Here is a 13782-nt window from a genome sequence, read left to right as displayed (position 1 = left end):
CCGCGATCGGTGGTTGTCCCGACTCTGTGAGCCCTCTCCATCGGAATTATGGCTGACTTTTCCTAAATGAAGTTTCAGAGCTGAAAAACCCACATTTTAACATCTAGACTGAAGATTTTCCCAAAAATGATTCAATTTTCTGAAAAGATTTTATGTGAAAGTGTCCTTATATTCATTACAAACATATTTAGTTTAAAAAGTAATATTATTCCTCCATGATTTACAGTTTTTTTTTAAATGAGCAAATATTTTGTACTCCTCATTGGCTATAATATGACAGTCTGTGGGTTTATTTCATATGTACATAATTGTCCTGTGTCAAAATCAAAGTTTTTCTTTCATCTGAATGAAATAGTTTTTTTAATTGGGTTCTGGAAAATTTAGTTAACATTTTGTAATGGCATTGTGCACACGAGATGTCCTCTTGATCTGTATGCATAATACTAATCTTAGGTCCTTAGCTCAATACTTGTATATTATTTCACAATTTCAAACTTTCTAAGCTATTTTCTGACATAATAAATTAGTAGCATTGAAAACAATACAAGAAGTCTGGGCTAATCCCATCTGAAACTGGTTTGGGTGGTTTACTGCTAAATGGACTACAATATAACCCAATGCATTTAAAGAGTGCAATCCTAATTAATTCAATCATTTCGCATGCTATGTTGGATGACAAGATGAAATCATTTAGTATGCAACTCAACAAAAGTTGATAAGTATTTTTTCAATAAAATCCATGATGCGAACTAGGAAAAATCCAGAATTTTGGGTGCGTTGGCACGGAATGATCCCATAATTAGTGAAGTGTACTGCACATGTAGATCAACTTACCTCATGTTTATTGCAGAACTTGCCGTTGTTAATGTGAGAAAGGATATTAACTAATTTTCTCTCTCTTTTGGTGTTTTTTCAGGCTTTTTACACAAATTCTCCTGAGTTGGCCATAAATGCAAACCATGTGCAAATCTATAAAGGACAAACAAAACAAACATAAAAATGTGTGCTTGGTCAATCTGTAAGTCACAAGCATAATCCGTTTTACATATACTGTATGTGGGGCTTTAGCTTAACAACTACTATTTAACTAATGTTGCAGCTCAAATTCTACAAGCATCAATAATAAGCCATTCTGTTAATCAATGAACATAAAGCTCATTGCAATGCAGTGCCACATCTGATTGTATAGTCACCACACTCTCCTGTCAGAAGCCCAAACGTTTGATTAATAGGAAATCCTAATACTGCAGAAATACATATTATTTCAGACCAGAAAAATAAATTACAGCAAAAATACAACATGATGAAATTAGCAAGAGCCAAAAATCACATCAGAGGTTTTTGTTCCTGGAATACATCTTGCCAAAAAATGCATTTGTGCCATATCATATGCTTTCAGATTGAACATATGAATTTATTTAAAGCTACAGTGTGTAACTTGTAGGAGTCCTACAAATTCTATTGCGCAAAGACTTTTATTTTGAAATGGTACACGAATATCGCGATGACTGCCGGTGGTGCCATGTGTGTGGGGAGACGAGCGGAGAGAGAAGAGAGAAGCTGCGACGAGGTTATGGAGAACGGGCTAAGTTCGATAACCTTTGTTACTGTAACAAGTTATGTGTAGACCGATAACCCGCCTTAGAGTTGCATGACGTTGCTTCTAGGTCTCCGCTTGTGCTAACGAACGTGTCATCTATAGGAACGTGTAGAGTTTTGCCGCGCTAGCGCGTGTAAAGCTAGGCTGCAGGCCTGTGATAGCTTATTAGGTTTTGGAAGTTAATTCTCTGTGTTTTTTCCGTGCTTTACACCAAGAACATTGTTTTGCTAGTTCACACAAACTCCAAACCGGGCACATGCCGAAATTCATATTTTCTTTTTGGAAGATTGGCTGGTTCGGTGGATGGGATTGAGTATAAGTAGCATTTCTGCTTCTATGCCGATCACCGTGTGACAGGATTGTGGCCTCGTCGGACCAAGCTGTGGTTTGCAGGATCGGGGGGGGGCAATCGCTGGGGGTCATAGAGTGGAGTAATGTAACCCTGCATACCCGACACCCTCCAGCGCTCCATCCATCTCCCAAGTATGGTGATGTACACTGTTTCCATCCTTTTACACGGAATGTTGGTAAGCAAGTGAGCTTTTCTTTTCAACTAGAATACAGGTTGGACTGTGCTAAAGACTCTCGAGTGGAGCTGTGGATATTGTTACCAAGTGAGTCATATTTCACGTTTTGGAGTATCACCGTATGAGATTGGATTGAATGTCATTTTTGACTTTTGGATTTCCTGGATTTCCTGGAGTGAACTTTAACTTTTGAACTTTGAACTGAAAAGGTTATTTAAGTTTTTGGTAAAAGGACATTTTTGGTTTAAGGGTTTAACTGAAACATACTGGTAATTGATATTTTCTTTGTCTATTTTTGATGGCTTTAATTTCACTCTGAACTGGGTTTGAAGTTTGAGATCACTTTTCTTGTAAGGAACCAGACAAAAGAAGGAGTAAACTATTTGTTTTATTAATTATTTTTGGTTCGTTAACTTGAACTGGTTTAAGCTATATTCCTACTCTAAGGAGTGGGGGCGTCTCACTTATCTTGTCAGTCTTGGGAAGGGTGGGCTGTGCATTAAAAAAAAAAAAAAAGCTTTCACCTGCACGCACACATACACACTCCAGGGGCCATCGTGTGTTAGTTAGTCCTGGAGCCCACCTCACCTTGGCTGTAGCTCATCATAGCAACACGATGAGCACCAACCTATACAAATTGTTACATAGAGACCAAAAGCATTGGGTGGGGGGGACCCAAATCCTGTAACTCACTCAGTCTTCCTTAGGGTAGGGGTTATTATTTCCCCCCACAAGGCGGTGGCATATTCCCCTCCGCCACAAACTATTTTATATAAATTGTCTGAAATGAATGCAAGTCAGACAAGTAGCAGCAGTCTGCTAGCAAAGCAAGATGATAAAGACAGCTGGAACAGGCTCCTGCTACTGTTGTCTTCCCTGAGTCTTAACATAAAACCAATCACTTCCTGTATGCCAGCACAGGAACGTCGCTGTCGGACGCAGAATTGAAAACACTGCTATACTGAGAAATACAGAGAGGGCTATGTGTGATAGACATAATCAACATTGTGTCTACTCATTAGGGGGAACATTTTGACACAAGAACATTAAAACAAATCCCAAACAGTGACCTACTTAGTTTATTTGTTGTTGAAAAAAAAAAATCTCTAATTTTAATCTATGGTTGGAACAAAATCCCACGACACACCTGGACTTTCCTCATGGCACGCCATTTGGAAACCACAGCTTTAGATAGGACCAACATAAAACGTACAGTACAGCACTGCAAAAAATGTCCTCTTCCTATTCTACATGGTTGTGCCATGCAACTGCAAAACAAAATTTCAAGCCCTTAAGTTTACAAGATTTTATAATGTTACTTACCAGATGTAAAGGTCCTTGGTCTGGGAAGTGATCATCTTCATTTTGTGCCCGCAGTACTTTGCATTTCAACAAGCCTTGCATTGGCAGCCATTTGATTTTAAGGATTTTTTTTGGTTTCCTTAACATAAACCTTACTCAAACGTTTCCTCTCTAGTGAAGCATAGAGCCAGCAGACTAGTGATGCGTCGGTCACAAACAAATCAGCTCTGAGCGGGCTCTTTTACGTGGATGATGAGAGCCGATTTTTGTTGTTGTTGTTAATACACCTCACAATGATAGGTGATCTTTTTGTCACACTAGTCAGCCACAGGCCCTCTCTGTACTGACCAAATGTTGCCTTGATTAATGTGTGTGCCTGCAACCAATCAGGTGTGATGACAGACAAGACTCATACAGCTCTTACTGCTGAGCTGAGTACTTTAATCTGCTCACCTTAGTTTTCCCTTCAGTTCTCTTTACACATACACATAGACACTTGGGGCCAGATGTATAAATGTGTTTGCATAAAAACTAGGTGCACGCCATTTCCCCCCGTAAATTGGTATTTATAAAAAAATAACTGTTGCATGTATTGACATCTGTTCTGCTGCTGGCGAATTGCAGGTAAAATAAGTAACTGCAGTGTGCTTGTTTTCTGTTTCTTTAGGTCTAATAAACGGTGGCGCCGGCACAAGTGGTGTATAAACATGGGAATGAAATGAAGCTCGTACACGGGTGCCCATTTCCATAATGATTGAGATATATCAAACTGAATCAGCTGTACACACAGCTTTAGAAATCACACACATCATACTAATACAAATACAAATGATGCTATTTTAATCCTTCTAACATGGCACACCCACACTAAACTCCCTGTCCCAAATTTCAGCCACTCTCATCTGGTCACCATTAGTGCATTTAGCTAAACAATGTGTAGGATGACTAATGCCTCTAATCTGAAGGTGGAATCAAAAAGATGACATACTGTGGATGTGGGAAAACAACTGCATTTTTACTGCATCTTTAGTAGTGATGTGTGGTTTATATGTGCACACAAATCATCCACCCGCCACCCACCTGAATGTATCATTTTCTCCAATTTAGATACCCACAGTCCCATACGTGTTTCTCTGTAGACTACATTACCTTTTAAATGATGTTGAGCAGCTGTCCAGATGATATCTTTACTGTGTGTGTGTGAGATTAGTATTTTCTTTAAAAAGACTTTTCTTTAATGAATACAAAGGCGGCTTTGAGTTTCATTTCACACAGTAATGCAAATTTAGGAAACATTGTGGAACATTTAATTCGCAAAACTAAAGACTGTAGTTATAAATACAGGACAGAGAAAACAACAATAACAAAAAAAAAAAAAGCAAAAAGGTCAAAGGAGAGTAAGGTATTGTAAACTTAAGACTTGTGCTGTATTTATTCAGGTTAGGGCTGTTCACTGCCATGGTATTTGCATGGGAAAATTAGTAGATAGATATTGAGATAGAGAGAGATACAGTGCTCAGCATAAATAAGTACACCCCAACAGATTTGTCAGAAAACCTTTCCTTTCCTTTCAGAATCAACATTTTCTATGGGACACTATGCTACAAAATACTCCTACAAATGCAGGCCAGTGATTACAAGATTTGTTATTGTGCACACAAAAAAAGTATTTTCCCTAGACCAAGATAAATGTTTTTGGAACTGATGGCTTCAAAGCTGTATGGTGTCACAAAGGTGAGGGGTACAAAGAAAAATTCATGGTGCCTACAGTGAAACGTGGTGGCAGTGTCCTTCTGTGGGACTGCATGAGTGCTGCTGGTGTCGGGGAGCTGCATTTCATTGATGGTATCATAAATTCACAGATGCTCACAGTGTTACTACTCATCTGTGCAAAACCTGCTTATTATGTTCTGTAGATTGTTTATACACTTTGTACAGTTCTCAACTGTTTTCACTTTAATTGGGTAGTCCTAACACATCTACAGATGCTCAGTGGAGAATGGTAACAAACAGCCATCTATAGATGATCAACTACACATTTGTTGCTTATCTGTTGATCATCAAATAATCTAATCTTTAGCTGACAATTAACAGAGTTGAGTAGCTATTTGAGTCTGAGTGAGGATACAGTGCATCCAGAAAGTATTCACAGCGCTTAACTTTTTCCACATTTTGTTAGGTTACAGCCTTATTCCAAAATGGATTAAATTCATTATTGTCCTCAAAATTCTACAAACAATACTCCATAATGACAATATGAAAAAAAGTTTTTGAAATCTTTGCAAATTTATTAAAAATAAAAAACAAAATATCGCATGTACATAAGTATTCACAGCCTTTGTTCAAGCACCTTTAGCACCAATTACAGCCTCAAGTCTTTCGGAGTATGATGCTACAAGCCTGGCACAACTATTTTTGGGCAGTTTCTCCCATTCTTCTTTGCAGTGCCTCTCAAGCTCCATCAGGTTGGATGGGGAGCATCCATGCACAGCCATTTTCCAGATCTCTCCAGAGATGTTCAATCCGGTTCAAGTCTGGGCTCTGGCTGGGCCACTCAAGGACATTCACAGAATTGTCCCGTAGCCACTCCTTTGTTATCTTGGCTGTGTGCTTAGGGTTTCTGTCCTGTTGAAAGATGAACCGTTGCCCCAGTCTGAGGTCCAGAGCTCTCTGGAACAGGTTTTCATCAAGGATGTGTCTGTATATTGCTGCAGTCATCGTTCCCTCGATCCTGACTAGGCTCCCAGTTCCTGCCGCTGACGCTCCCACCACCATGCTTCACTGTAGGAATGGTATTGGCCAGGTGGTGAGCGGTGCCTTGTTTCCTCCAGACATGAATTCAATCTTTGTTTTATCAGACCAGAGAGTTTTGTTTCTCATGGTCTGAGAGTCCTCCAGGTGCCTTTTGACAAAGTCCAGGCGGGCTGCCATGTGCCTGTTACTGAGGAGTGGTTTCCGTCTGGCCACTCTACTATATAGGCCTGATTGGTGGAGTGCTGCAGAGATGGTTGTTCTTCTGGAAGGTTCTCCTCTCTCCACAGAGAAATGCTGGAGCTCTTTCAGAGTGACCATTGGGTTCTTGGTCACTTACCTGACTAAGGCCCTTAGGCTCTCTCGATTGCTCAGTTTGGCCGGGCGGCCCGCTCTAGGAAGAGTCCTGGTGGTTCCAAACTTCTTCCATTTACGGATGATGGAGGCCACTGTGCTCATTGGGACTGTCAATGCTGCAGAAACTTTTCTGTACCCTTCCCCAGATCTGTGCCTTGATACAACCCTGTCTCGGAGACCTACAAACAATTCCTTGGACTTCATGGTTTGGTTTGTGCTCTAACGTACACTGTTAACTGTGGGACCTTATATAGACAGGCGTATGCCTTTCCAAATCATGTCCAATCAATTGAATTTTTCCACAGGTGGACTCCAATCAAGTTGTAGAAACATCTCAAGGATGATCAGTGGAAACAGGATGCACCAGAGCTCAATTTTGAGTCATGGCAAAGGCTGTGAATACTTATGTACATGCAATTTTTTTTTGTTTTTTATTTTTTAAAAATTTGCAAAGATTTCAAACTTTTTTCACATTGTCATTATGGGATATTGTTTGTAGAATTTTGTGGACAATAATGAATTTAATCAATTTTGGAATAAGGCTGTAACATAAAATGTGGGAAAAGTCAAACGCTGTGAATACTTTCTGGATGCACTGTATACTATCATGCTCTTAATCATACGGGGACACAACACGGTTGACTTTCAACTGACAGATTCACTTTGAGTGGTTGATAGTCAACTTAAAAGAAACTGACACAATCTAGATAGTTGAGTATCAGTAAATAACCTGTTGCCATAAAACAGGACAGTCAGCACACACTTTTAGTAAAATCTTAACTTGGAATGCATTTATAGCCTACTGACAGTTCAACATATGTTACTTGTCTGTTGAAAGAGTCTTGTTAGATGTCAACTAATACACTGACATGCAACTGAATATCTACTTATGGCTTGCAAAGTGTCAACAGACTATCAAAATAAAGTGTTACAAACAAACCGAACAACAGTAAACCCAACCCACAGAACCACTGGTGCATGTATGAGGATGCTGAGTTTGTCTTGCTACTGCCATTTACAGAAGGAAGACTTTCCAGTGCTCGTTTGCAGTGAATAATACAAAAGAAAGTCCGCTCACCAAGAGCCTGCCAGAGGTTTCTTCCATTAAAGGGATTTTTTCCTCTCCACTGTCACCAAGTGTTTGGGGATTTCAAGGTCAAAGTGTTTATTTGTCATATGCACAGTTAGGAAACGTGTTTCCCTGTACAATGAAATTGTTACTTTGCTGTCCACATGAACGCCACAAAATACAATTGAAATATAAAGTAGATAAATAACACAAAATCTAAGGCGTTTTAAGCAACAAATGCAGCAATATAATAAAAATATATAATATAATAAGAGAATGTATGCTGCATGGGAGCAGCATGTGCAGCAGTCAATAGTCAATGTGCAATTATGCTGCATGTGTAAACTGAAAATGTAAACAGTACAGGTCGACAGTACATCATGTATTTCCTGGTAATAAACTCCTCAGCTGTTTACGAGTCTGATGGCGGAGGGAAAGAAAGAGTTTTTCAGTCTGGAGGTCCTACACTTCACACTTCTGAACCTCCGGCCAGAGGGTTGGGGGGCGAACAGTCCGTGATGGGGGTGGGTGTGATCTTTGAGGATGGAGGCAGCTTTCCTATGCACCCTGCGGTGGTAAATGCTCTGCAGTGAGGGCAGTGGAGTCCTGGTGATCTTCTCCACAATCTTTACCACTCTCTGTAGGCGCTTGCGGTCCATAGCGGTAGTGCTGCCATACCAGGCAGTGATGCAGCTGGTCAAGATGCTCTCAGTGATGCAGCTGTAGAAGTTGCTGAGGATCCTTAGTCATTTAGTTGATACAGTATGTTTAATCTGCAGCTACACCAGGGCTCCAGACTTTCATAATGGTGGCACTCTTGTCACCAAGTCTCTCAGATGGTGACACTACCTCTGTTTTACAGCAGAAAGCAAAAGAATCTGTATTTTTCATATCTGCAGGCGCTTGCAGTAGTGCTGCCATAACAGACAGTGATGCAGCTGGTTAAGATGCTCTCGACGATGCAGCTGTAGAAGTTGCAAAGGATCCTAGGCGACATTCCAAACCTCCTCAGCCTCCTCAGGAAGTACAGCCGCCGTTGGGCCTTCTTGATCAACTGTGTGGTGTTGAGTGTCCAAGTGAGGTCCTCACTGATGTGGACACCCAGGTATTTGAAGCTGCTCACCCACTCCACCTCAAGCCCCCGGATGAACGGCGGCCGATGAGATCTCTTCTCCTTCCTCATGTCCACTATCATCTCCTTCATCTTCCCTGTGTTGAGGCTGAGATTATTGCCCTTGCACCGTGACACCAGATCGGCCACCTCCATCCTGTAGGCTGCTTTCTCACCCCCCCAGATGCGTCCTGAAGAGTATCCTGATGTAGGAGTCTCCATTTTCCAGGTGAGAAAGGGAATAGTGGTATATACTGCTCTGAATGCAGGCCAGCACCACTCTCTCAAAGCACTTCGTAATGATTGGGGCGAGTGCCACTGGCCTGTAGTCGTTCAGGCAGGTGACCGGGCTCTTGTTGGGAAGGGGGACGATGGTTGTGGTCTTAAAGCAGGTGGGAACGTTACTCTGGCTGAGGGAGAGATTGAAGGGGGTGAGAACATCAGCCATCATGCCGAGAGCCCTCCCAGGGATGTTGTCCACCAGTCCTGCTACTTTGCGGGGGTTGATCTTCCTCATGGCTGTGCGTACCTGGCCTGGTGAGACAGTTAATGGAGGGAAGGTGGTGGTGGGGGGGTCCAGGTGTGTGCGTGCTTCCTCTCTGTGCTGTAGCTCTCAAAGCGGGTGTAGAAGGTGTTGAGGTCATCCAGCAGGCTGTCTGTGGAGCTGATGATGCTGGTGGTAGTCCTGTAGTTTGTGATGTGCTGCAGGCCTTGCAACATTCATCCGGAGTCAGCAGTAGAATAGAAGCCATTCACCTTCTCTCTGTACTGCCTCTTGGCCGCTGTGATGGCTTTCCTCAGTCTGTACTTCACAGCTTTAATACTCCATCTCATTGCCTGATCTGAATGCATGAGAGCGAGCACGCAGCATGTGGCGTACCCGACTGCCTTTTCAAGGCTTCTGGTTGGGGAACCTCCTGACTTGTATGGTGGGCACAATATTGTCAATACAGGTACTAATGTACCTGGTCACATACTCAGCATAATCCTGTACGCTGACAGAAAAGTCCTCCAAGGTGGCTGCAGCTTTAAACACATCCCAGTCTGTCTGGGCAAAACAGTCCTGCAGGGTGCCTTCAGTCTCTGGGGTCCAGAATTTAATTTGTTTGGTGACAGGGTTTGTTTGTTTCAGTCTTTGCCTGTAAGCTGGATACAGGAACAAAGAAATGTGGTCCGAGCGTCAGAGGAGGGGGTGGAGTGCACCCCTGTATGCACCCCGTATATTACTGTAAACATGATCCAGAGTGTTCTTGCCCCAGGTGGGAATGTTCACAGGTTGGTAATATTTGGGAAGTACAGAAGTAAATTGCACTGGTTAAAGTCACCTGCAGCAATAAATATAGCGTCGGGGTGCGCTGTCTCTATCATGCTGATGACGTCATGGAGTTTGCTGAGAGCCGTTGAGGGATTAACTCTTTGGCTAACATACACAGCAGCCAGAAACACAGCACTATGCTCTCTTGCTAGATAATAGGGCAGGCATTTCAGCAATAAAAAATCTACTTCGAGTTAGTGATAAACACACACACCACCTCCTTTTACCTTCCCCGAAGCAGCAGTGCAGTCACCTCAATGTACAGAGTGTGTTTGTAGCTGAATCGCAGAATGTCTCGGTGAGAATTAGATATACAGTATTCTCTGATTTGCCGTTGTGCTGTAATCCTAGCCCTTTGCTCGTCCAGTTTGTTTTCCAGTGACTGTACGTTAGCTAGGAAGAGGCTGGGTAGTGGCGGTCGAGTAGCGCAAGCTTTTAGCCTAGCATGGAGTCCCCCGTGCTTGCCTTGCTTGCGTCTCCATCTCTGGCTCTCCTGATTTCAGCCTGCTCGCTTGTACCTGGTGCTCCGGGGGCTCCCTAAGGGTGATGGTGGTTGTCGTTGTTGTTCCGGGAGCGGACAATGAGTTGTAGCTCCGGTGGTATGAAACCAGTAAATTCCCAGTGGCTGTGTGAGTTGGCGATATCCAGCAATGCTTGTCTGTTGTATGTTAGCAGTGCATGACATTTGTGCACTACAGAAAGAGTAAAAAAATAAAAATAAAAAAAACACACAAAAAAGAAAACGAAGAAATAGCCAGCATTTGAGAGTGGAACGCGCAAACACGTCTGCCTCGGTAGGCGCCATGTTTGGTATCTAATATTTGTTGGATTTCTCTCTATAAAACTGTCAGGTCTACTAGAGCTTACTGTGTCAAGTGCCCTAAGGTTAGGGGTGTAAATCAGTAGCCTCATCATGATACAATCCTACATCAATTTTCTTAGACAGTGATCCCATGTTTGCTGAAACTCAAATATGCCACAATGCAATTTCTAGTCAATTCAGGGGCCTGCAATCAATATCCAACCATATTGTATCTATTTCATGTAATAACAGTTTTATTAATTGAAATGCAACAAAAGTATAATTTTAGAATTTTACTGAGCTCCTCTGTTCACTTTCAAGTGCTATTTACATACAACTGAAGACCCATAAAGACCTTCAAATTTAATATAAACTTTGACTTTTGAGATAAGAAGCATTTACATTTATATTTACACACAAACAAAAAAAAAACATATTTCCTGAATTGCAGTAGGAGTTTTGTTAAAACTTTCCATTCTCACTTTTGTATGTGTCCTTTTTAATCCAAAATGCTACCATACCCACGACTTGCATCTGATAAGAGAGTTTATCTTGTATGTTTTCTTGGCTGTTACATGTCAAAGTCAGTTCTCATAAAAATTGTCCTTTACCCCGCAAATGCACCAGACAGAACTCTACATTAGCAAATGTATCAGTCCACAAGGACACACATCACACCTGGATCTCCCGCATTTTTTAACTCTTCAGGACTATTTGTGAATTATGAATCCATAGTCTCAGAATACTAGCTGCACCGCCTGGCGCTTGTTGTCCATTCTGAAGAAAACAGCACTTCACTGGAAATGCGTACATATGTGGCCGACTGTCAGAATAAACAAACACCTAACACAGGTTTACGTTTTGCATCAATGTCATCAAATTGCAGGGTGTATTATTGATGCATAGATCCAGATTGATGGATCGCTACACTCCTACCTGAGGTGATTTTTTGTTATGAAGTGGCACTATACAGACAAAATTGAAATGAACTGAATTTTATTTCGTGAGGGGAGGCCTCAGGATGATGAAAGATTTTTAAAAAGCATGGGTATCAAGGATTGCTGTCAAAGACAGCAGCAATCACTGGAATTTACACTGTTGACAAAAGAGTATATGAGAAGTTTAAGAAAGGTAAACATATCCTCTTAAGGGGGGGGAGAGATCCCATATTAAATTACAACATTGTAAAAAAAAAAAAAACAAGAAAAAAAACCCACAGCTACATTTTCCAAAATCATTCAGCCCTATTTAAGAGTTATGGTTCATTTTCCTTTTAATAATTTGCTCAACATGCTTAGAATAATGAATTAAACCTTTGAAAATGTAGTTAAACCTTGTGTTAATCTTAATTCATTAGCATTATGCAAGATGAGCCTTACCTGCTATTGCTGAAGGACGTTCATTTAACTTGGCATTTAGGAGTTTTCTGCTAATAAACACATAACCACATGGGCAGGACTTGCATGCAACAGGAATCTAGAGATAAACATAACAGAAGACTTAATTACTGTTACGGTAGCATCTTCAGAGCACAACTATTAGCCAGTGTGGCAATTATTTTAAGGTTGTTTTATGATGTGAGAATTCAAACAAAGTAAATTGTGCAAGTTCACACATTAAGTCCCCATGGCTGCTCATTTCCAGCCATTTAATGTTTAATCTTGGGTACCTCTATATTAGCTTTGCACCCATCATAACTCCAAATAGTCTGCAATTATTTCAGAAAGATAAAACCTGACAGCCTCTTCCTAAAAACCAAAGGATAGTTCGTTAATGTGTCGCATGTGGACAGCACAACAAACTGCAACTGCATTAATTAATATGATAGGTAAACAGCAGTATATGTACAGATGAAAAGAGATTTGTAACACTCTAAACAAAGTGGGTAATTGAGAAACCCCATATCTTAATTGGCATAATGCAGACATAGTAACTTCTAGCGTAGAACCAACAATAACATCATGGGTCGTTAATCCGCTTGTTAACCAGCAACACATCACATTCGGCAGAAACACTGGCCTCAAACAGTCAAGACAAACAGGTACTGTGGTCCGGGGGAATCCACTTAAACTCACCTTTAGCAACCAACAGGTGCTGGCAACATAGAAATCACACTTGCAACCAGTTAAAATGGAGAAAAGTTGACTCAACCTTTGTGTGGTGTGGACCACACTGAGCATGGAGAAAAGAAAGAAGAGCAAAGAATTGGTGTCCAATACCTGGACAGTCTCAAGACTCCAAGTCCATGTCCAGAGATCTGACTATTCCTGTGTCCACTGTGTAACATTGTCAAGAAGTTTACAGCCCATGGCGCTGCAGCTAATCTCCCTGAACATGGACGAAAGAGAAAACAGATGACAGATTGCAACAAAGGATTGTTGGAATGGTGGATAAAGAACTTCGATCAACTTCCAAACTAATCCAACCTGACCTGCAGGCACAGGGTGCAACAGTGTCAGATCTGTCGCGATCTGAATGTCAAGGGACGCTATGGTAGGAGACCCAGGGGACCCACTGCTGACACAGAGATATAAAGAAGCCAGACTAGAGTAGTGCTGTGCCGATAAATGATATAATATCGAATCGCAATAAAATCGATATCAATAACGATAAGCTCTTGGCATTTTTACTCGATATGGATTTGTAAGAGCCAATCACACAGTAGCAATATGCGACAAGAGCCAATCAACATGCAGCTTTAAACGTGCACATCAGAGAACAAAGTTAGTTAATTTCCTATGGCACTTTGCAAAACAAGCTGGAGACGAGGACAGCAAAAATGAGTGAAAGCAGTGGCGAAAGTGAGACAAACATCGAGCAAGTAGTCAAAAATGATGAAATTGTCGACAAACAAGGTAGCACAAATTCGATTATATGGAAGTGGTTTGGCTTTTTGAAGAGCGACGAGGCGCAGATTCAAACGATCTGTAAAATATGTCGTAGCCCGA

The 13782-nt window shown here is 41.4% G+C and overlaps 1 protein-coding gene across 6 annotated transcripts in view; it reads right to left on the bottom strand.

Moving 5' to 3' along the window:
- The window catches only part of cunh16orf87 (chromosome unknown C16orf87 homolog), a 39183-nt gene that overhangs the window by 22118 nt on the left and 3283 nt on the right, over positions 1–13782 (bottom strand). For all 6 annotated transcript variants that reach the window (XM_020623625.1, XM_020623623.1, XM_020623626.1 and 3 more), the window contains exon 2: positions 12214–12310. In XM_020623625.1, coding sequence (XP_020479281.1) covers positions 12214–12310 — 97 coding nt within the window. The remainder of the gene's footprint in view (positions 1–12213; positions 12311–13782) is intronic.

This window comes from Monopterus albus, unplaced genomic scaffold, assembly GCF_001952655.1.
Source record: "Monopterus albus unplaced genomic scaffold, M_albus_1.0 scaffold306.1, whole genome shotgun sequence".
In the NCBI taxonomy this organism is placed as follows: domain Eukaryota; kingdom Metazoa; phylum Chordata; class Actinopteri; order Synbranchiformes; family Synbranchidae; genus Monopterus; species Monopterus albus.
Note: the sequence above shows the minus strand (reverse complement) of the source record. Positions and strands in the feature narration are given on the sequence as shown.